General features: G+C 37.8%; 1 protein-coding gene across 1 annotated transcript in view; it reads left to right on the top strand.

The window, feature by feature from the left end:
• The window catches only part of LOC149216328 (phosphatidylinositol 3-kinase, root isoform-like), a 477,313-nt gene that overhangs the window by 421,471 nt on the left and 30,287 nt on the right, over positions 1–25,555 (top strand). The window contains exon 16 of the mRNA XM_089392772.1: positions 4,096–4,239. Within this exon, the coding sequence (XP_089248898.1) occupies positions 4,096–4,239 (144 nt within the window). The remainder of the gene's footprint in view (positions 1–4,095; positions 4,240–25,555) is intronic.

Here is a 25,555-nt window from a genome sequence, read left to right as displayed (position 1 = left end):
TTTATCGGGAGTCGACTGAAAAGGTCGGCCATCTTGAGAGTTGAGACTTAGACAAGATTCAAGATTCAAGAGTTGATTCACTATTTTGATATGTGATGTAGCACTAGATTTCATATATATATTATATATTAGCTTTCTTTACATGTTTATGTGCATTTATTTGATGTTGTGGATACACTAAATGCTAAAAAAAAAAAATTGTGTTCTTTTAATTTTGCTGACTTTTTCAAAAAACTCCCAACTTTAACGAGTTTTTCAACTTTTGGACCCTTGCCGATTTAATCCCAACTTCGACTTTTTCCACATTGCTCTTACTTGTTGGTTGAGATCATCTTGGAAGCAGTTCCACCACCTAGTAATTCGACTCTTGAAGGTGGGGAAGTTGTTTAATTAAGTCTATATGTATCATTTCTCATTCAGAGAGAGGGGTTGGAATTTTGTGGAGAAGCTTGTACCTTATGTTCTCTTACAGCTAATATAGGAGCAGTTGCAGCTATATTTCAGGAATTCTTGTTCAGTGAGTCTATGGTGTTGTTTTATTTTCCTATCAGTTTCTAATGGATAAATCATCTCTCTTTTCATGCTTTATCTTCTTCCTATGAATTTCCTTGCAGTTATATAGACAAAAATCTTAGATTTAAGCTCTGTTTATGTGGAAATCATGCTTGTGTTTCTTTTCTTCTAAGACTAATGAATTCATGCTTTTACATGCTCATTATGTTCTCTTAAACTCTTAGACCTATACTACATTGAAAACACTTTAAGTTCACCATAAAACACTGATATCTAGCTCCTTTTTATACTTGTCACTGCATACTTGAAGCCTTGACCTAATTACCTGCTCTAATCCCTAGTCCAACAAACCAAAAACCCTAAATTCACAAATACTCAAACAAGACTTGTATATCTAGCCTAAAACCTATTTATTTTCAGTTATTCATTGACAAATCCTTAGAGAGATCCCTCTTTGGTTCAATGGGGCTAGCTACTGAACTAAAAGTGTTTCGAGTTTACCTCTTTCAATCTCCTCCTCAGCCTAGGAAATTGTAGGGGATAACACTGCTGATGTCTAGCTGCTGTTGTCCACCAACCACTGCGCAACTTTGATATACACTACATCTATGTTGGTGTTGACTCTGCAAAATTGTTGCCAACATTGCATTCGCATTGCGGCTCCCTCTTCATCTATTGTTGTTGCAACTGCAACATTTGCAACATGCAAAATAGCCTATCCCTGCTACTGAAACAGGTTCTCCACCATACCCATCTGTTCTCTGAAATAGACGAACTTAGCTCTCCCCAGAGCTTTCGTGAGTATATCTGCAACTTGCTCCTCTGTGGGGACATACTGTAGCTGGACTGCTCCTTTGTGGGAACATATTGTAGCTGGACTGCTCCTCGCTGTACACAATTTATGATGAAGTGACACTAAATATCGATGTTTTTCGACCTATCATGAAACATTGGATTCTCATAGAGATTTATGCAACTCTGATTATCACAGTAGACACTGGTCGCCTCCATCCTCTCCCTGAACAAGCTTACCAGCATCTTCCGAAGCCATATAGCTTCACACGTAGCTGTGTTAGCTACCATATACTCTGCTTCTGCAGAGCTCAGTGTTATTGACTTCTGCTTCCTGCTACACCAAGAAAACATCCATGATCCAACACTGAAGCAATACCCGGAGGTACTTTTCCTGTCCATTGAACTGCCAGCCCAATCTGCATCTGTGTACCCGCAATGTCTAATGTCATCCTCTTGAATATATTTCAACCCATACTCGACTGTGCCTCATATGTACCTTGGAATATGCCTTGCTGTTGCTTAATGTACCCTTTTTGGTTTCACCATGTGGGACCTGGGGGCTAACAGTTGCGTGACACACATATGTTCCGACAGACATTTATCAATGTTAAATAATATGATAATAATATGTTAAATGCCCATTTGAATAATCGTTTGACGCACATATGTTCCGATAGACTTTTGTTACCTAACTAGTCCGACCAACGCACCTTCATTTGCAGAATCGATCAAGCTGCCGCCATAGAACACATGATTTTGTAGGTTTGTATTTACTACGAAAGGTTCATTATTTTTGAAAGTGCACAATGCAGATCCTAGTGGACCTGGATCCGGATCCGTATCTGATCTGGGGATCTGCGGATCCAACTACCTAGCCCCACAGATTCGGTAACATAGCCTACTTTTCTTCAAAAGGAACGTCGAATGGTGAGAGGTGTCTGACTAGTGCAAATGGTGGGGGATCTTGGCATAATTTCTTGTACTGAGCAATGTAGGGTTGTTGACCAACTGACTGTCCCAAGAAGGAGAAAAAAATTCTCCTATGGGTTTACCCACATTTTGGTGGTAACAGGGTAGTGACTGAGACATGCCAAGCCATAAATATGACAAATATAGGGAAGGAAAGATTGCTTTGAGTCATACAAAGTGCACCTTGAACCCTTCAAATCAAAGGAATTAAACTAGCATCTGTGGTTACAGAATACTTCATGAAAAAATATTCGAACTGTGTTAAAAGGTACAGGAAGCAAATTTAACTCTAGAAATCACAATGGATGTGTGTACCCTATGTCACGTGGTTTGGGTTCAAATTCGAGTTCGACAATGATTAAGTTCGATTCAAATTCAAATGTTTCAATGAGGTTCGACATTAAGTTCGACTATACATATTTTTCAATATATATATATATGACAGAATAATTTAAAATAAAAATCATTCAATAAACATATATAGTAAGAATTAGTAAACATACGTGAATAACTTAATCATAGTAACATCTAATTATCAATGACATTAGTTAAATATACACATACACCATAGTAGTTTTCAAATGCAAAAAGAAATGGCATAATTTTTAATCTCAAAATTTAAAAGAATGTCTATAATATCAAATACTTGTAATCTCAAAAATTCAGATAATTAAAACATAATCAAAATTTAAAATCATGGAGAACCTATTCAAATTTCAAAATTTAAAAAGGGAAGTCAATGATGTCAAGTAGTTATAATCCATAAGTCCGACCCTCAATTTTTTTTTTTATCAAATTCGGCTTTAGGTTTGGCTTGAGGTTCAAATTTGATCAGGTTCGACTTTAGGTTTGAATTCGATGAGGCTTGACCTTCAGGTTCAGTGGACCTAAATGCATTTGAATTTTTTTTGGGGGTTCCCCAAATTTCAAACCTCAAGGTTCAAATTCGGCGAACCCCGTGACATTGTGTGTGTCGGATTCATCTATAATTTCTACTAATAACAAAATAATATCCTTTCTGTTGGAACTTGAAGGCTTCATTTTCAGTCCCCAATGTAATGAATCAACCATTTTGTGGGACTGTTGGACGTGCAATAACTTTGGAGAGACAATCGCTTCCATACAGCTCAGGGTGCATTCTTAAAAGTTAATACATACAACATATCCACTGCATAAACAGTGGACTGAAACAAAGTCTCATCAGTCATTACTTTTTTTTTAATTAATTATTTTTAATCTTAACTAACCACATTTGGAAATGTTGTGACATGGATCATTGTGCCTATGAAGTGCTACTCATTGTTTATTTTTGGCATCATGGGTTGGCACTTGGAAGTGTTTGTGGATGATATGGAGTTTTCCTGGGAATTTATTTTTAAGTGGCCTAGTCAGCATCAAATTAATGGCCTTACAAAGTGTTTACTGAAAGCAGGATATGTTCAAAAGGTTCATCCAGTGTCAGTTGCGAAGACCTTGAGGAATTTTAACGAGCTTATTAAATACCTTGTAGATGAAAAAAAATGATCAGTATTTCCAACCTAAACCATGTGAACTCTGTGAACTGCATTTTGCAGTAAATTTCATTTAACGTTTTGCTATTGTTACGTCTAGGCTCTGATTATTTTTCAATGCCATACCATAGGGCATAATTTTCTATGCAATGCTTTTTTACATCCAGTAACTACACTGGGAGCATCTACAGAAATGGTAGATGCCATCCAGTGAAACTATGGGAAATTGTAAGGATTTGGTTTCCTCTAGTGTGAGTTGTACTCTTTGACAATTAAATGCTCATTCTATGCTTTCACGTTTTTTCAGGCATCTTGATAATCTTCTTTTGAGGGATGATGGAGGACTTTTTCATGTTGACTTTGGTTACATTCTTGGTAAAGATCCTAAACCATTTCCACCACCAATGAAACTGTGCAAGGAAATGGTAGAAGCAATGGGTGGAGCAGAGAGGTATTGATTTCTAGTTCCATAACATTTTTGATATGTATATTATTCTGCAACACACTAATGAACTTTATATAGGATATTTTCTGTCAACGCTTGATATAGCATAATAAAATTTGTGAAAGATAAGAGCCATAATTAAACGCAAAAAACAAACTTCAAAAACATTGCAAACTCAACTATTTTTATTCCTTAAACTGGCATTCTGGCAGCATAACGGTACAATAAAAGGCACTCCTTTTCACTTGGTGAGAGTTGAGCTATATATTTGCTTTGTTCAATTTTTCTACTAAAATCATCTAGCAGAATCACAATTCTAGAGTATTGCCTATGCATCAATTTCTATCATACTAAGTAGTCACTAATTTGTGACAAGTGTGACATGAGAACTCCAAATCTCATATAATAATGCATTAGGTGTCAATGAGGACTGGACTAGAATCACAGGTGCATAAGGAAGATGCGATTTTACAATATATAAACAATCATGAATACTATATAAATATGTAATTGAACTCTTTCCAAGCATTTATGGCTGGACATTGATTCAAAAATATGATAAAAGAGATAAAAATTATTCCCAACTCAAATCAATTGCCTATTGACTTCTTCATGAGAACTTCTATTTTTTGGTGGATGTAGCACTTGTTTATTTTAGTAGCTCTTGTTACCCATCAAAATGCATGGGTAACCCTAGGAGATACTTTTTCTCTTACGTTGTAGCTTGTCTATGTTAAAGAATGTAAGTAGTATCGTTGTTCATAATTTTATTTGAGTCATAATGAAATGCATTTGTCAAAAGAAAGAAAATTAAATTTTATTATTAAAGAAATTGACTTATTAAAACATGGGTTTCATGCTTGGGTCCGTTTTTTTTAGGTCAAAGCCTCCATTGAAGGCTTTTAGGATTTATGTCAAGTGTCCTTGTCCATGTCATAATGTAATAGACCTTTCTTGGGCTTCATTTGTCAAGAAAGAGATTTATTTTAATGTAAAATAGGTCAATTAGGCTACCTTTGCCAAGTCGGCTTCAAGAAAGGACAAGTTGGCTTCAGCAAGGGAATTTGACCTCACAAACTCACTATATATTGGAGGAACTCAACTCATTTGGACACACATCTCTCACAAGTTCGAATTGCAATAACTAGGTACAGAAAAAGAGTGAAATTCAAGAAGGAAGAAGGAAAGGGCTAGCGAAGGAGGAGTTCGTTATTTAGCTAGGGAAGTCAAAATTTTCTCTATTTTGTCTCACACGTGTGAAGGAACTGAAGCTGTAGGAGGGCTGAACTTGCAGTCTTGAAGCTGGGCCGAAATTCTGATGCAGTAGGGTAAAAAATTTGTCCTTGAATCCTTGATACAGCTTTGATGTAGTATTGAAGCAGTGTTGATGAAGTTGATCTTTGAAGGTTGGAAGATTAGTTTGAGGACTGACTTGGTGGAGGAGGAAGGTCTTTTTGTCTAGGGTCTTGGTCTATCTCTATTTGAATCTACTGAAGGAGGAATTTTGACTGGGTTTTCCCCTATAGAGGGGTTTTAGCCCTGGCAGAGCGCATATATCTGGTGTATTTGAGCTTCGCATTTTGCTTTTGGTAATTGCTTCATGAAACTAAGATAATAGAAGAACCTAAGAAAGATAATAAGAACTCAAAGATATCACAAGTGATTATCAACAAAAGAAAAACTTTCTTCCTTTCCGATTTTCTAACATGGTTTCAGAGCTAAGGTGAAGAAGGGAGAAAAAGGCAACTTAAAGATCCATTGAAGGAAAGGGATCAAAGGAAGGTCAATAAGGAAAAATGATTATATAAGAAGAAGAGCTTATTGTCTACAAGAATTATGACAACTTCAATGAAGGGAGAAAACAAGCTAGAAGTAGCATCCAACTACAGGGCATGGAAAAAGAGGATAGATCTTATCCTCAAAAAACACAAAGTTTTGAATCTTGTTCAAGGAAAAGTCAAGAAACCCACTGATGAAGCAGAGAAAGAGAAGTTCAAAGAAACTTAAATCTTGGCCATGAACCTAATAGTGGATGGAGTAAAGGACAACCTAATTCCATACATATCCGACATAGATTCTGCTCAAGAAATGTATGAGGCTCTCTCCAAATTATTCACCATCAAGAACATTGGTCAAATAGCAAGCCTCGAGAATGAAGTAAGAACTATTAAGATGATGAAAGACGATATTGTATCATCCTAATTTATAAGAATATCTAGAATTAGAGATGAACTCCAAGAAATAGATGAAGTTGTACCAAGAAAGTAGTTCATAATTACTACTCTTCTAGGACTACCGAAATCTTGGAGTGCTTTTGCATCAGGAATTAACAGTTGGAAGGATACTCCAATATTTGAACAAATGTGGAATGCATGCATTCAAGAAGAAGATCGAATATCGTTAGTAAAGAACAAGGAGGATGAAGAAGAAAACACCTCGAATGCCAATTCTTCTCATCACAAGAAAAAGGGAACCTTCAAGAAGTTCAAAGGACCAAAGAAGTTGACCTATCAAAGATTGAATGCTGCAATTGTCATAAGATGGGTCATTATCAAAGTCAATGCACTGAGAATCCAAGGAATAACAAGAGAGATAGGGAACAAGAAAATATTGTCGATGAAGCTCTACCGAAGAAGAACAAAACTGAGGAATCAAAAGTCTAGGAGCTATACTACTAAGTCGTCTTCTACATATCCTTCTTAGTCTCATATCGTTTTCTTTTGTGTTTTGATTTCTAGAGTTTGTAGGTCTAACATGTCTTGTTAGAACATTTTTGCATTATTTTGATAAGTTGTAGGTATCCCTCAGAAAGCTTGGATTAAGAGGGAGCCTCCACCATTTTACCAAAAGATAAGTATCTTATGCTTTGTTTCATCTTTTCATATTTGGTTTCCTCCTCACATAAAGACTTTTTTGTATTGTATGCTAATAACATTTTTCTTTATATTTTCCTTGGTTAGGAAAGATTGCGGAATAAACAAAGGTTGTGGAGGAAACTTTAAAGGATAGACTTGAAGCATGGAAGAAGTTTTGTTGCAAGAGAAGTCCTTCAAGAATTGATGTCCTACAAGGTTTGTTAAGGAACAATTCAAGGTATGTCCTATACTATAAGCTTTATTATAAACTTCTCTTCATGTAAATGGTATGATCATTATTCTTTTGAAATTTGCTTTACATTACTAACATTGTTATGTCTAGGGTTTTGAATCACAAAGATTCTTGTTAGGGTGATTAATCATTAGATTGAATCTACCCTCATGTTATTATTTGATCATTCTTGTGTAACCCTAACCTCTAGGGTTCACTATAAAACCCTAGCCTACTTAGGGTTGTTGATGAAATCTAAAATTCCTATTCTTTTGATGTTTAGGTGTTGGTATTGTTATGATAGAAACCCTAGCCCTTTAGGGTTTGTTGTTAATGTCTAAGTTATTAAACCCTAGATTTTTAATTAAGGGTTCAGGAACAAAACCTTTATAGTAAGATCCTATGAATGAAATCCTAAGTGTATATTCATCCGATCGAAACCCTAGTTTGAATGAAATTGTTGTATACCTAATTTTGATGGATTAATGTGTGTCTTGGGTTTACCTAGTAGATATGGATATTGATATGAGATGCTAGTACATGATAATGAAACCTTAGAAATGTATATGCGAGTATGCTAACGTAATTGTTGGTGCTCATGTTTTAGTTTGTGAAATCTAGGGTTTGTAAAAAAACCCTAGTAAAGATTGATATTGTAGGGCATGATAATATTGTTTTCAAAATGATTTAGCTTTGATGATAAGATCTAGGGTTTGCAACTAACCCTAGTAGAAGTATAAGATGTAAAAGCATATTGTTGATGTATAGCACTATGATTGGATTGCTATTTGATTGAATTGTTGATATCTAAGGCTTTGTGTCACAAAGATAAAGTCTAGGGTTTATGACAAAACCCTAACAAGAAGTCGAAGTCTAGTATGTGTCTGTTATGAGCCTAACTAGGTTTAGGAATTTGATGTCTAAAAGTTGAATGAGTTGATGTTTCCATTATAATGACATAGTTAACTTCATGCTTCTATATATTTGTTGTAGGTACATAATCTTCAAGATGTTGAAAATGTTAAGTATGATGAAAGAAGTTCAAGATGAACTTGATGCCATAAGATGGAAAGAAGCCATGAAAGGTTCTTTGATGTTATAGAAGAAGGAAGTCGTTGATCTCCCTAAAGTTGAGAGGGAACCTGGATAGAAGAAATGATATATCTGCCCAATTGAGAAGGAGGGCATATTATAACAATAAATTCCTTGAAAAAGTATTATAGGTGATTGTTCATGAGCAAACAAAAAGCTTGAGAAAGATCTGAAGATGTATTTGGTGCAGCTGAAGAAATGGAAGAAGAAGAAAGCTTTTGACAAATTGTATATGGATAACTTGATGATGAAATTAGCATCAGAATGATTAAGGACCCCAAGGGTTTGTATTTACTTATATTTGAAAGTTTATTGTCGATTGGGGTTTGTACTTGTATAGGTAAATCTCTCCATAGAAAGGTTGAACACTCTGGAAGCATGCTTGGAGAAATGGATATATTTGATTTAGTTTATTAGGGAGTGATGAAGCATCTAATGGCAAGATGCTTGGGAGGACATCTGGTCGACCTATGTGTTGATGTTTAGGTCCCGATGAGCGAGGGTGGTGTTGGTCATGGAGCTCTGACCTTGGACATGCACGTAGATCCCTAGGTTGGTGGTAGAGCTTAAAATCCTTATGGTACCTAGAGTTGGCTAAATCTTGAGTCCCCTTAGTCCCACTCGGATAGAATACCTTGGTTAGGTATCTAGTCTGCAACATTGAGTGTGCTAGAACTCTTCGTAGTTCATTTTGAGATTTGCCATGTACCTCTATATATATGTAATTATGAATACCTCCCTATGTAAGAAGGTGTTGAAGAATGTAACTAATATCGGTGTTCATAATTATATTTGAGTCATAATGAAATGTATTTGTCAAAAGAAAGAAAAATAAATTTTTTTTTTAGAAAATTGACTTATTAAAGCATGGGTTTCATGCTTGGGTCAGTTGTTTTTAAGTCAAAGCCTCCATTGAAGGCTTATAGGATTTATGTCAAGTGTCCTCAATGTCATAATGTAATAGATGTTAGTTTTTGTAGCATCGGATGTGTTCTAGCCACAAAATTTGGAGAGGCTAGAATACATAAGATCTCCAAAACCCAGAAATCATTTCTGGAAATTCCACCTACAGATGACTCAATTACATTATTAACCTATTTTTTAATGTCTCCTAAGTCTAAACTTAGGAAAACTAGTTAATTAATCAGAATTAATTAAGTCAAGGTGTGAATCATCTAGAAACTCACACGGATTGATCCGGAAATGATCTGAGCCATCAGTTAAGATTTAATTGTGGTCATTGGAGTTTCAACAGGAAGACATAAGAAGGGATCGATGTGGTGATGGAGAAAGCAGTAGTCACTTGGAGAATTCAATTTTCCAGAGTAGCAGCGATCAATTACCGAAGAGTTCGAGCTTCAGTGAGGCAGTAGAGTTAGTGAGGGGCAGAGACAGTGATTTAAAGGAAGTTTTCCAGATCTGGAGAGGCAGCAACTGTGAAATTTGGAAGGCCCAAATTTCTACTGCAACAAGTGATTAAGTTCCTTCTATTTGTTAATTACTGAACAAATTATTTATTGCTTCCTACAGTAAGTATCAAAACTAATATAGTGCAGCCTTCACCAATTAAATTTATATATGGAAACAAGTAAATAAGAAAGAAAGAAATACACAACAAACTACACAATTATTTTTGGACAAATGTCCTCGGAAAAAACCAATGTGGGAAAATCGGTGCAACAACTGAGGGTTTGTATTATTAAGCAGTAGTTTTCTGAATACAATCTTTGGATGCCTTGTTGGCTATCCAGTATAGAGAATATTACTGACAAAATATTAGTGAGAAATATCTCACACTATCATTGGCAATCCCGACTAATTCAAACATGGAATGGCTTGTCCCTTCCTGCCTTTGTGCTACCTTTACGCAGTCACTGCATAGGCCCAACATCGCAGCTCTTGTTGGCTATCTAGTACAGAGAATATTACTGACAAAGTATTAGTGAGAAATACCTCACACTATCATTGGCAATCCCGACTGATTCAGACACAGAATGGCTTGTCCCTTCCTGCCTTTGTGATGCCTTTGCGCAATCACTGCATAGGCCCAACGTCGCAACTTCTAGGGAAAACGTCACCCCTTCTGCTAATCAATTTTCCTCTGAGACTTTGATTTTGTCCTCCTGGTCTCACACCCCGGCTTCTAGCTTCAGAAATTGACCTCTTTAGCAAAAATATTGATCTCCCCAAGGCTATATGCTACCTCTGCGTCAACCTATGCTGCCTCTCCCAAAACTCTGTCTGCCTCCTCTACTGATTATTCTCGAATCAGGTGGAATCTCCAACCGAAGCTAACCCTGCCCCTCACTGCAAGAAATCACTTTGAACTTCTCTCCGGCAACTACTCCGCTGCTCTCTTTAGAAATTCAATCTCTGATCTCCCACTCGATGTGTCTTCCAAATGCCCATCGAGCCTCCTCTTATAATCCTTTTGTTGAGAACCAACGACCCAGATTAGATTCTAATCTATGGCTCAGATCATTTTGGCTTGATCCTCGTCTTCTTCTAGAAGTTTCACCCACAGTTAGATTTATACCCTTTAATTATTTTAATTCCCTAATTTTAGACTTAGGCACCCATTAAAAATAATTAATTATTTTAATAAAACTAGTTCTGGATGGAATTTCCTAAAACGATTTCTGGGTATTGTGCAATACATGTGTCCAAGCCTCCCTACAAATTTTGAGGCTTAAAGAACATTCGATGCTTCCAAAAATCAACAGCAGCAAGAGGGCTGAGTTATTCCCAGTGAGGCAGCACAGAGGACTGCGCAGTCACCTTTAGAGGGAAATTCAATTTAGCTGGAGAGAAATTCGTTCTCAGTTCCAGAGGTCGGGCAGAGGGTCCAAAGTGTGGGAGAGGCGATTTCCTCAGTAGAAACAGGTAGGACGACTTCATCAAAAACAATTTGGAAGCTTGACGTCATAGGGTCTGCACAGAGCAGCGAGAGGTTAATGCAGAGGGTCTTGGTGGCCGAGTTTTTTGAAGCAAGTTGCGCCAGGATTGCTTGTGGAAGAAGGGTAATTCCCTTCAAATAATTTTGCCAGATTTTCTTGCTGTTTGGATTGCCAGTTGGGCATCCATAGATTATATTCAGATTTAAATATTGCATAATAATAAAAACCTCACTACTGCATCGGTTTTCCGATGTTGGGTTTTTCGAGGACAGTTGTCCAAAAATAATAGTGTCATTTTATGTGTGTGTTAGTATTTTCTCAGTTTACAATGCTATTTTCTTCCGCAGTTTAGTTGTGAAAATCACAGTGTGGGTTATTTGTATTTGTTGTAGCAAACAACAACTAAATTGTTAAATAAATTAACTAGTAGGAAAATAATTTCTAGTTGTTGTGATAGTCGAAATTTTCACATGGCATCAAAGCATAAGTGATCAACCTTGGAACTTAGAAGCGAAAAGAAAATTTCGCTGCTCAGAGGGAGCAGCAGGCCAAAATTTTCTAGTGTAGCGCAATTCCTTGACATGCAGGCCAAATTGTTGGGGTAGTAGTTCGATTATCAGTTGCGGGTTGGCAGAAAAGTCGAATAACTTGGGATAGTGATTCCAACAGTCACAGGGAGCATTTACAACTCAGATGTTCGCTGATTCCTTGGTTGGACGCAAAGGATTTTTAAAGCAGTAGAACCAGCGTCGGGTGGAAGAGAAAAGCACACACACAAAGGGAAATTTCTCTTAGAGGGTTTCTAGCCAAGAAATTTGATTTTCCCAGTTGCAGATTGGCAGTAGCAGCTACCAGAACAGTGCATTCCAGGAGGCAGTGTTAGTAGTAGAGTAGCAGTCGAGCAAAGGAAGAGGGAGTTTCCAGACCAGATCAAAGTGGCCACAACTAGGCTCAGGGACCAAGATAGATTAGATAGTGCCTCCAACTATGTCATCTGGACGAAAAGGATGTTATTCCTTCTAGATGAATATGGTCTGAAGCCCTATGCAGAGAGTGTTGTAGCAGTAACCCAAGATGCAAAGCAGCTCAAGGAGTACAGGAAGGAGATGGCTACGGCCAAGAGGATGATTTTGGATGGAGTCCGGGATCATCTCGTCTCATATGGAGCAGGACATACAACAACTAAGGGGATGTGGGATGCCCCAACAGAGCTTTTTTAGAGTTCTTCCAAGCAGTAGAAGATGTATCTCCAAGAGAAGCTGAGGAGCACGAGGATGAAGAAGGGCAAAAGCAGAGATGCCTTTCTCACTCGGATTAAGGAAGTCTGAGATCAGTTGGCAGCTAAGTTGCACAAAACGTTGGAGAAGGGTCCGTTTCCGGCCGGAAACGAAACGGAAACAAGGAGACTCATATTGTACGGCCTGGAAACGCGTTTTCGGCTATATCGGCCAGTTTCTCTAGGAGGAAATGTGGTCAGTACGGCCAGAAACGCGTTTCCAGACCGTACGACAGAGTTTCCTCTTCTAACTTGATTTTTTCTTGTATTTGTTTTTTATTTTTTCGCTTCTAATTTTTTATTGGGCGACTAAAATATCTTCTGGATGCCTCTCAAGTTATAAAAAAGAAGATATTTTTAAGTGGAGCAGCCTACTGTTCAAGCCTATGGCCCTAGTGTTGATATGCAGTTCATGGTAATGTTAAATTCTTAAAGTAAAAGTGACATTCCCCTTTATTTTTCATTTTCATCCTTTTACTTAAATTTTTAACATTACCACGAAATGACTCAGGATGTTTGAGAGTGGTTTCGCCCTCATTGGATTTCATATAGAGAAAGTAGAATTTTAGATCTCACTCAAAATCCAACAGACTTATCTATTTTTCAGGATTTTAGGATTGGGGGGATTGCAATGTTTCCATTGGATTTTGTCCTAAGTTACAGGAAACGTAGGGCAAGGGGGCGTTTCCGTACGAAACGCTGAAACGCGTGTGGTACGGCCTTGAAACGCGTTTCAAGCCATACTGCCACGTTTCACGAAACTGAAACGTGGCCAATATGGCCTGAAACGCGTTTCAGGGCCGTACAAGTTACAACTCACGCTTCAGCTTTTTACTTTTGTTCTTTTAATTTGTTTTTTAATTTATTTTTATGTTATCCTAGTGACTTCTGGTTGCTTCTAAATGCCTGTTTAAAGTTCTAAAAGTGAACTTTTGCCCCAGTGTTGATATGCAGTTCATCAAGAAGTTTGAGGCATATGCAGTTCATGGTAATGTTAAATTCTTAAAGTAAAAGTGATATTCTCCTTTATTTTTCATTTTCATCCTTTTACTTAAATTTTTAACATTACCATGGAATGACTCAAGATTTTTGAGAGTGGTTTCGCCCTCATTGGATTTCATATGGAGAAAGTAGAATTTTAGATCTCACTCAAAATCCAGCAAACTTATCTGTTTTTCAGGATTTCAGGATTGGGGGGATTGCAATGTTTCCATTGGATTTTATCATGTACTAGTGTATGGAACTTGTATTTAATCAAGAGAACCAAGCCCTCTATGCAGGGGAGACTCCCAATAATCAAGAGCATGTAGGGTACTAGGGTATGAAACTTGTATTTAATCAAGAGCACTAAGTTCGTTCGACTATGTAGGAGGAGACTCCCAATCAAGCACGAGACAAGAAATTAGAAATTTCTTGTGGCTGATTTTGGATATTTCTATTTTCATTATGTGATCATTCATGGGTAAATGTGATGTAAATTTAGAGACTTATAGTTTATGCATTGACAATTGACAATTTTATCATAATGTAATAAATTAGAATGTATCATATATGCTTTATGATTGCACATGTTTCTTAAATGTCCTACTATATATATATATATATATATATATATATATATATATATATATATATATTCGTGTTTCCCCATTTCCAAAATTTGGGGAGGTCGCGTTTCGTATTGCTTCCCGTTTCGGAAACTCGTACCCGTTTCCCTGTTTCGTGCAACCTAGATTTTGTCATGTACTAGGGTATGGAACTTGTATTTAATCAAGAGAACCAAACCCTCTATGCAGGGGAGGCTCCCAATAATCAAGAGCATGTAGGATACTAGGGTATGGAACTTGTATTTAATCAAGAGCACTAAGGTCGTTTGACTATGTAGGAGGAGACTCCCAATCAAGCACAAGACAAGAAATTAGAAATTTCTCATGGCTGATTTTGGATATTGCTATTTTCATTATGTGATCATTCATGAGTAAATGTGATGTAAATTTAGAGACATTGTTTATGCATTGACAATTGACAATTTAATCATAATGTAATAAACTAGAATGTATCATATATGCTTTATGATTGCACATACTTCTTAATGTCCTAATATATATATATATATATATATATAGATATTGCGTTTCCTCGTTTCCAAAATTTGGGGGGATCACGTTTCGTACCCATGCCTGTTTTGGAAACTCGTACCTGTTTCCCCGTTTCGTGCAACTTAGACTGGCAGTTGTTGGGTCAGTACCTCAATGTACAAAGCTTGCACAATTGCCACTGAATAGTGTCTCAGAGGATTGGCAGGTATTTGTCCAAAGTATCTTGGGTAGAGATACCTTGCTTAGGTTGGACAAGATGTGGTCTGATATGCAGCAGGTAGAGTTGAGGATGGCTCTGTTGGAGAGCACCATCAGTGGCAACAGCAGTAAGGGTGTGAAGAGTGGGGAGGAGAATGTTGCTCTTGCATCCAAAGGTCTTAGTCAGGCATAGGGGGAGCAGAAGAAGAAGAAGAAGGACCTGTCGAAGGTCAAGTGCTTTAGGTGTGGTGAGCTTGGTCACTACAGCACGCAGTGTCCTCTCACGAAGGACACGCAGGAGAAGCAAGACCAATAGGCAACATTAGCAAAGATTGACAAGTTGTCTTCCAGGTTGGAAGAACAGTTTGCCATGATTTCCCATATACCTCCAGGAGTGAGGTGGGGTGACTTGGAGTTGTAGTAGAGAGCTACAGAGATGCGCAAGGTCCACTGAGTCCACCTCATCGATCATTACTTGGCGACAGTTGATGCAGTCAGTACTAGAGTGACAGTTGCAGAGACTAGTAGCAACTAGATGTTGGAGAGCACAGTGCAAAGTTAGCAACATTGCAAGTGGCACCGTGCAAAGTTAGCAACAACATAGTGTCTTCAGTTGACAAAGAAGTAGCTAGTAGCAGTCAGAGACTCAAGTGACAAATGCATCATACTGAACACAGTTCATTTAGTATTTTGGATGTTTTTCAATAGGGTCAGCAACAACACAGATGCAACATATATCAGAGTTGCACAGTGGTTGGTGGTAAGTAGCAAGAAGTCATAGTAGCCAGACATCAGTAGCATGACAGGAGATGATACAGAGACAGGGTGTTATGACGGGGAGTGCAGCACTAGAAGACATTCCTCGCTAAGACAGAGTGTTAGTTTTTGTATCATCGGATGTGTTCTCCTCATGAAATTTGGTGGAGAAGCTAGAATACATGGCATCTTCAAAACTCAGAAATCGTTTCTGGAAATTCCACCTAGAGATGTCTTAACTAGATTATTAACCTATTTTTTTAATGTTTCCTAAGTCTAAACTTAGGAAAACTAGTTAATTAATCAAAATTAATTAAGCCAAGGTTCGAATCATCTAGAAACTCATACGGATCGATCCAGAAATGATATGAGCCATTGATTAAGATTTAATCTTGGTTGTTGGAGTCTCAACAGGAAGACATAAGGAGGGATCAATGTGGTGATGGAGAAAGCACTAGTCGCGTGGAGAATTCGATTTTCTAGAGTAGCAGTAGTCAGCTGTTGGAGAGTTCGAGCTTCAGCGAGGCAACGAAGTTAGTGAGGGGCATAGATAGTGATCCGAATGAAGTTTTCCAGATCTGGAGAGGCAGCGAAAAGAGGGTCGAGTTATTCCTAGTGAGGCAGCGTAGAGGACTACATAGTCACCTTCAAAGGGAAATTCAATTTAGCTGGAGAGAAATTCGTTCTCAATTCCAGAGGTCGAGGAGAGGGTCAGAGCGCTGGAGAGGCAATTTCCTTAGTAAAGACGAGCATAACGACCATTAGAGGTAGTTTGGAGACTTGACATCATAGGGTCTGTGCAGAGCAGTGCAAGGCCTGACGCAGAGGATTCTGGAGGCCGAGTTTTTTGAAGGAAATTGTGTCAGGATTGCTTGTGGAAGAAGGGTAATTCCCTTAAAATAATTCTGCCCCGATTTTCTTGCTGTTTGGATTGCTAATTGGGCATCCATAGATTGTACTCAGATTTCACTACTGCATAATAATAAAAACCCTCACTATTGCACCGATTTTCCCAAGTTAGGTTTTTCTGGGGACATTTGTCCGAAAGTAATAGTGTCATTTTATGTGTGTGTGTGTTAGTATTTTCTTAGTTTCCAATGCTATTTTCTTCTGTAGTTTAATTGTGAAAATCACAATGTGAGTTATTTGGTATTTGTCGTAGCAAACAACAAATAAATTGTTAAATAAATTAACAATTAGAAAAATAATTTCAAGTTCTTGTGATAGATGAAATTTTCACAATAGAACCTTCTTGGGCTTCATTTGTCAAGAAAGGAATTTATTTTAATGTAAAATAGGTCAATTAAGCCTCCTCCACCAAGTCGGCTTCAAGAAAGGACAAGTTGGCCTCAACAATTGAATGTGACCTCACAGACTCACTATATATTGGAGGAACTTGACTCATTTGGAAACACATCTCTCACAGGTTCGAATTGCAGTCGCTGGAAGAAGAAAAAGTGTGAAATTCAATAAGGAATAAGGAAAGGGATAGCGAAGGAGAAGGAGGTCGTTATTTAGCTAAGGAAGTTGAAATTTTCTCTATCTTGTCTCACACGTGCGAAGGAACTAAAGTTGTAGGAGGGCTGAAATTGCAGTCTTGAAGCTGGGTTGAAATTCTAATGCAGTAGGGTCGAAAATTTGTCCTTGATGTAGTATTGATATAGTATTGAAGCAGTGTGGATGCAGTTGACCTTTGAAGGTTGGAAGAATAGTTTGAGGGCTGACTTGGTGGAGGAAGAAGGTCTTTTTGTCTAGGGTCTTGGTCTATATCTATTTGAATCACTGAAGGAAGAGTTTTGACTGGGTTTTCCCCCATATAGGGGTTTTAGCCTTAGTAGAGTGCCTACATCTGGTGTATTTGATCTTCATGTTTTGCTTTTGGTAATTGCTTGATGAAACTAAGATAAAATAACATAAGAAAGATAATAAGAACTCAAAGATATCACAAATAATTATCAACGAAAGAAAATATTTCTGCCTTTCCGATTTTCTATTAGTCAACCAACAACCCTACAATGATGCATAGATAGCCAAGCCTCAGATGCCTCTCATCCTTGATCTGGTCAGTATATTCATTGATCTAGCCTACTTATCTTTTGAATGTGGGTCACTTATTGTGAGGTACTTAAACATTTTTTGCAATCAAGCGCTTTCATTTAATGTTTAAAGCTTGCTAGTATGGATGGACAGGTCGGCCCCACAAGTGGAAATCACCCCTCCTATACGACATATAAATAAGTCATTGTTGGAGGTCATTTTGGCATATCACATGATCACATGACAAGTTCAATATGATTTGAAAATTGTAGGGAGACATTCACACGCGCGAAGGAGGAGAGAGAGAATTGTGACCACCATTGACTTTTTTTTTTGGGATGTGTTGACCTAGGTACTTTGATTCTGATTTGACCGAGCTATTTGGATTGCTTTGGGAGGCCAAATATTCTTGGAATATTCTCTTTTTGACCAAACCTTTTTGGGCACCTTTTCTGAGGTTGACTGCAGGTTTGACTAAGGTGTGACTACAAGGTTTGAATGTGGAATTTGATTGAAAATTGCATGAGAATTTGACCTTGTTTGATTGAATTATGACTGTGGAAATAAGATCGAATATTTTGTTGGGCTGACCAAAATTTTTGTTAATCTAGGTTGTCATTGATGTCAATATGGAAGTGTTAGTGATAGAAAATTCTTTGATACATGATTGCCCATTGATAATAATGCTCATAGTGATGAAAGTTTGATATATGATATGATGATGAGATGGAGGACCTAAGTGGATTGAATATATATATACAGACAAAATAGAAGCAGTAGATCTATGAAGCAACAGGAGCAAGAAGCCAAAGAGGAGAAGCCATCGTGAAGTCAAAGAGTAAGAGGAAGAGTTCATTGGAAGCCATCAAAGAAGCAGGTTATTGAAGCAAGAGAAGCAGGTTATCGCATATACCCAAGAGTAAGAGCCATAATGGAGGAGTTAATAGTAATAAACCATGAAAACTCTTTAAAGATCATAGTGCATCAGAGAAATCAATATCGGTGGCTTTATCGCTTTATTATGTGTCACATTGAATCCCTCGACTGTGATATGTATTACGGACCCAATGGTTCCATAACAATATGCTCTATTGTTATATCGCATCCGCCATACCAGAACTATTGCATCAAAAGTTATGTAATGCAAAGGAATGTCACCCTTAAAATCTATGATTGTGATATATATACGGACCCACGGGATCATTACAATTCACCTTAAAGAAACATCACATTTGCCTATCGGAATTGTCATATCGCAAAGTCTTAAAGGATGTCACGTTAAAACACTGATTGCGATATTACTGCGGACCCAACAGCTCCATTAAAATAAACATTCATGTAGTATCGCATCCGAGTATCAGAAATTATACAAATCATAAAGGGTTGTCACCCCAAACCACAATTGCGATAGCATTGTGGACCTGCTGCACCATTATAGCATGGCTTAACTAAATATCGCATCCATAGTAATCGCAAAGTTCAAAGGAATGTCAAACTGCTAATTGCGATAATATTGTGGACCCAATGGATTCATTAAATATCACATCCGCTCCATTGGAAGACAAAGCATGTGCACACTTGTAAAACCTTCGATTTTTATGAAGTTGCGATTGCGGGTTTCAAGGAATGACTCTGATTCTCATGAAATTGCGATTGCGGGATTAAAGGTAATGACGTGGCATGTGGGACCTCCATGTGGGTATAGCAGATCTTATATGGTTTCTGTAAATAATCAAGTCTATGGATAAAAGACTCTCCGATATATATTTTTAATATACAAGTCGGCCTCCCTCCAATAGATGTGCCCTTTGGTCATTGGTGAAACTCGTATAAAAACGATTTAAAACGCTTCAGTTCTAAGCATCTATCTCATGCATAAAAATAGAGCATAAAGAAGTTCACAACTCGTGAACTTGAAGAGACAGAGGAAGCCAAAGGAATAGTAGAAAGAAAGTCGAAGGACGAGTGAGCACAGAGGAAGCCGAAGATCAAACGAGAAAGAAGGAAGCTGAAGGTCAAGTGACTCTGTTGAATGGGTTAATCTTTGAAAGGCTTGAACTTGTGATGAATTAATAGGAGAAGTACAAATCGTAACTCCGAAGAACAATTCAGTGAAGCGAAATAAGGTTTGATCTGCCATCGTTTGAAGGGAGCAATAGACTACACCAGTATTGAAGTATTTGTGAGTATGATCCTTGGAAGTAAGATATTGCGACACTAAGAACAGTGAGAAGCAGTCACTCCTGAAGCACTTACCACGGCAGATAGAACAATGGGTTGAAATAGAGAATTGTTTTTTGTGCAGACATTGAGGCTTAGCGCAACTTATCAAAGATATCTTGTTGAAAAGCATCAGCAGATCTTGGAGACATTATTGGAGATCATGATGGCTATTTGAAATCATCATGAGGTAACTTTGCAGACTCTATGTGGGCAATATGAAGAGTTGTGAAGACTCCTTCATATGAAGACAGGTTGTCATTGATGATGTAGCATGGAGACTACAGTGAAGCTGTAGATTGACAGAATTCAGTGAAGAAGATTTTGGGAGCAAAGAATTACTACCAAACATATCTTGACAAGATAGGGTCGGAGCCCTTGGGGTTGGTGCCTCAGAATTGGAAGGATTGGTGTCCTTGGAGTTGGTGCTCCTAAATCCAAGGTTGGTGCCTTGACAAGATAGGGTCAGAGCCCTTGGGGTTGGTGCCTCAGAATTGGAAGGATTGGTGTCCTTGGAGTTGGTGCTCCTAAATCCAAGGTTGGTGCCTTGACAAGATAGGGTCGAAGCCATTGGGGTTGGTGCCTCAGAATTGGAAGGATTGGTGTCCTTGGAGTTGGTGCTCCTAAACACAAGGTTGGTGCCTTGAGAAGATAGGGTTGGTGCCCTAGAGGTTGGAACCTCACAAAAGACCAAGTTGGTGCTTGGCAACAGATTGGAACCTTATATATATTGTACCTGATTTATTGTAAAGATTAAATTAATAAAAGCATTTATTCCTATTGTTCATTTTGTGTTCTAGATATAAATGATTTAACTAGTAAAAATAACAATTGAAAAGGAATATTGATTCACCCCCCCTCTCAATATTTCCAACGATTTTTTGGGCATGTTTCACTATTGACTTTGACCAAAAATTGCAGGTTGTTGACCATGGTTGACTAAGCTTCCACAGGCCAAATTTGAACCCTCTGTTGCAAATTTGAACTTTGACCAAATTTGACTTTTCTCTCTCATTGTATTGGTTTTGACTTGGTTACTTGTGAAAGTCAAAGGTTTGACTTTGGTTGGTTTATGGATGTACTATTGGACCATGTATCTCATGTCAAACATTGATTGACTAAGAAGAAGAAGAATTGATTCTAGGTTTTCCCCCTTGTGGGGTTTTGCTGTGGTCTTTGACCAAATATCTGTCTCATTGTGCTTGGCTCTCTTCGATTGTGCATTTACTATTTACTTACTCTATCTATAATTTCTTAACCATTATTGGGATGAATGAAATTGGATGAAATTGTTTTAAGTGATTATAATAGTATAGAACACTGTTTAAAATTAGCATGGAATCAAAGTTGAGGTGAATATTAGCCTTTAGAGAGTAGAGAACACCCCTTTGGGACACTTTCTTGTTGATTGTGAATCAACTCTCTTGGACAAGATGACTACCTCCTACTTCAAGATTGAAGAGAAGCTTAATGATGTCTCCCCAACTTTGCATCATGGGGGGCTAGATTGGATCTTACCCTTGAAGAGAATGATGTGATAGAGTATGTGCAAGGCCAAGTCGTTGAACCTTCTGGGAATGCCATTGCCAGTGTCAAATCCAAGTACAAGAAGGGTGAGATCAAAGACAAGAAGATCATCATTGACTCTCTTAGATGTTAGAAAATGTAAAGTGGCAGCTTATTGTAACTTATTTTCTTTTACCTTGATACTTGATTGTGAATCTTTAGTTATCTTCTTTATGTTCTTTAGTTAGATCTATTCATCGAACAATATCAAGAAACTACAACAACAAAAGAGGACACAGATGTAGGCTCTCAACCAGTGCAAAAGCCTTCCAAGGGGAATACCCGAAAACTCTTCTCTTCTTAGAATCTGCTTCAAATGAGATACAGTAACCCAATACCTAGACCAAGTCCTTCTTGCAATTCTAAATCCACCCTTCCTCAATACCTTCCCTCAAACTGCTTCTTCTTTGCAACTTTGACTTGGCAACAACTGCCTAGCTACTTGACCCAACAACTTTGTCTTCCAACAACTTCGTCCCGACAACTACTACAGAAACCCTAATCTATCTTCCTTTTAAGACCTTCCTGGAGGAAGGCAGCTCTCTCCAAGGTCAAGAAGGTCAAGACAAGGATTTCACTCTTTCTAGCAACTTGTTCCTACAATTCTGCTCCCCAATAACTTAGACCTGCAATTGAGGCCTCTTTCTCGCTACAGAAACCCTAAATTCTTCGCATGTGTGAGAGAGATAGAGCCCAGAAACAACAAATTTCGTCCTCCTAGCTTCTCCTAGACTTTCGCTCTCGTTTTCTTAGCTTCACAGCTACAGATATAACTCTTTCCTTGATAGATCGAACTTGTGAGTGAGTGTGTCCAAATGAGGTCGAATTGCTTCTTTTTTATAGCCTTCTTAAGGAGTCGAATTCCCTCCTTTAGGTTGACTTGAGGATCCCAGGGCCAACTTGTACTATTGGAGATTCCAAGACTTTCTAGACTCAAAAATAACTCTTTTTACAATTACAAATTGCCTGGAAGGGTCTTATAAAGATGATGTTGACTCCTTTGACTCAAGATAATAAATTCTAAGACCAAAAAAACCCTAGAACCATGAAGAACATGCTTTTACCTAAAGACCATCAATAATGAGCATGAAACCCATGCATTAATAATAATACTTTTTCTTTTTCTTTTTGTTGTTTGTTACATAGGATACATATTGAAATGAGTACAACAATTATGATGACCGAAACTAGTTACATTTCTCAACACTCCCAATTAACTAGGGAGGTATTCATAATTGTACAACCAAAACAACATCACATCTCAAACTGAAGAGTTCTCAAGAAGAGTCGAATTGATAAGCCATATCGTAAGCATCATCGTCATGTCCAACATTGTCCTTGAGGCCTAACTGAACAAGATCTTCTTTATTTAAGAGCATTATGTTGGGAGGCTTTATGTGTGATATCGCACTACCTCTCTAAGGTACTTACACCATCCATATGTCTACAAGGTATGCCCTTTTAGGAGTATTCTTATCTTGGATCTCCATACGTAAGTCATAGAAAAATATCAGTCCTCTTCAACCACTTTTCTTTTGGATTCCTATACTATTCTCAAAGTGTGTCGGTCTCTTTCCTTTCTTGGAAGTTATATCCTCAAGGAAACAATAGATGCTTATTCTGTTGAAATATGTAACTTGGTTTTGTCTTTGTAAATATGAAATGTACTCTTGTTTCTTATATATTGTAAAAATAAAGAAAAATTATTATTGTTATTTTTTGTAGCATGGGTTTCATGCTCAAGGTCATTTTACGTATAGGTCAAGCAACCATTGAATGCTTCTAGGATTTGTCATAGAGTCAAGAAGTCAATAGAGTCATTGTCATATGAATAAGACCCCATTGGGCATCTTGTAACATGCCAAAAGAATTATTTTGGTGTCTAAAGTGTCAAAATACCCCTCCAAGACCAGGTCGGCTTAACAACTAAGAAGTTGGCCTCATTAGGTCATGTCGTCCTTCTTGGAAGCCTATATATAGGAGAGAACTCGACCTGCTATGGAAATTCATTCATTCTCTCATCATCCAAGCGAAGAAGAGGTAGAAGAAGGCAAACAAAGGAGAAAAGAAGGAAGAAGGACGAAGTGTTGGGTTGATTCTCTCTCTCTCACACGTGTGAAGATAGGGCTAGGGTTTTGCAACTACAAGTTCAAATTTTTCGAGTTACGAAAAGAAGGTCGAAATTGGTGGAAGAAAGGACTTTTAGGTCACCTACTAACCCTAGAAGAAGAAGCAACCCAAGAAAAGTTGCTAGGAAGCCTTGGAAGCCCTAATTTCCCACACACGTGTGGAAGCAACCTCTGTTGCAGGGGCCGAAAATTTCAAACCTGCAGTGGAGGCCGAAATTTTATAGTTGGGGGTCAAAATTGTGCAGATGGAAGAGATTTGACTAGGTTTGACTTGGATAGAAGAAGCACATCATCAAGAAGGTATGGCTTGGTCTAGATGTCTTGGAATTTGTCATTTGAAGAATTTATAAGAAGAGGATATTTATGGGTTTTCCTCTCAAGAGGAGAGGTTTTGGCCTTGGCTTGCAGCCTACATCTCGTGTTCTTATGTGCAATTGATCTTCATGTTTTTGGTAGCCGTTTGATGAGAAGAACAACATAATAAACAGAGAAGAAGCTAATAATCAAGAAAAAGTAAAAATATATCACAAGCAGTTATCAAGTCTAGGAGAAATCCCTAATTGTAGCCCTATTGATTTCTCAATATGGTATTAGAGCTAAGGTTGACAAAGGGCATGATGAAGATCAAAACATCTCAGAAAAAGTCATTGAAGCAGTTTTCTATGATGGCAAGTCATCTCAAGCAAGGCATCAAAGCATTTTGGAATCTTTTGTTGTCTGTCAAGAATCATATGACCAAGACTTCTACTACAAAGGAAAAGGGGTTATTCTCAGCACTTACTGGTACTTTTGAAGATGAAAATGTATGGCAATTGACAGTGAAGCATCCAAACCAGTGTTGCACGAAGTGAACCCCCCCTCGGTTCCAAGCCCCGAAGCGCGTCCCATATGAAAGCGCCTAGGAAGCTTGGCCGGAAGCGGCGCTTCCGAATTCGGAAGCGCTGCTTCGGCTTTTTTAGCCGCTTCCTGGAAATTTGGAAGCGTTGTATGGAAGCGTCGAAGCACGCTTCGTACGACGCTTCAGCTGTCGGAAGCATGGCGCTTCGAAGGAGGAAGCGTATGCTTCCCATACGCTTCTGTACGCTTCCAGAAAAGCTTCCGAAAAAGCATTTAGAAAATCGTTTTTTTTTCAATTTTTTTTTTAATTTTAGGTGAGTTTGCTTGTCTGGGGTGGGTCCACCTTGGGTTAGGGTGACGAATGAAGGAAAAAAAAATATAAATATAGCAGATGCTCCCTCATGGTAATGTTAAATTCTTAAAGTAAAAGTGACATTCTCCTTTATTTTTCATTTTCATCCTTTTACTTAAATTTTTAGCATTACCATGAAATGACTCAGGATGTTTGAGAGTGGTTCCAGCCTCATTGCACTTCATATGGAGAAAATAGAATTTCATATCCTATTCAAAATTCAGCAGACTTAACAGTTTTCAGGAATTCGGGATCAATGGGATTGTGGCATTTCATTAGATTATATCAAGTATGAAGGTATGCGATTAGCATTTAATCAAGAGCACCAAGCCCTATATGTACCCTAGTGTTGGTGGTGTTAATTGTTGAACTCCTTTGTCACGCGACACACCCTTAGTAAAAAATTACCTTTCAATCAAGTCAAAATCATTGATCAAACATGTTAAGCTTTTTCTACCATATTTTAAGTCTTGAATTAGGTAGTTTGATCAAAATTGGGCAATGTTGACTAATATCCCTAGACAATCGAGGTAGAGGCAAAGGCTAGACAAGAGGAGAAGAATCTAGATTCTAGATCATTAATGTACAATGAATGTTATATCTATCTTGATTTATGCAAAAATATGCATGTTTTCATGTCTTCTACAATTAAATTGGTATTTGGGATGTTTGTTTTGAGTATAAATGCAAAAAATTATAAAAAAGTATATATATAGCAGACACTTTCGCAGACGCTTCGCTTCCTAGATTTTTGGAAAATGACGCTTCAACGTCCC

The sequence above is a fragment of the Pinus tabuliformis genome, chromosome 1_1, assembly GCF_031772625.1.
Source record: "Pinus tabuliformis cultivar Carrire ecotype Pingquan chromosome 1_1, CPIR1, whole genome shotgun sequence".
Lineage (NCBI taxonomy): Eukaryota > Viridiplantae > Streptophyta > Pinopsida > Pinales > Pinaceae > Pinus > Pinus tabuliformis.
The sequence above is the reverse complement of the archived record's forward strand: the minus strand, read 5'-3'. Positions and strand labels throughout refer to the sequence as shown.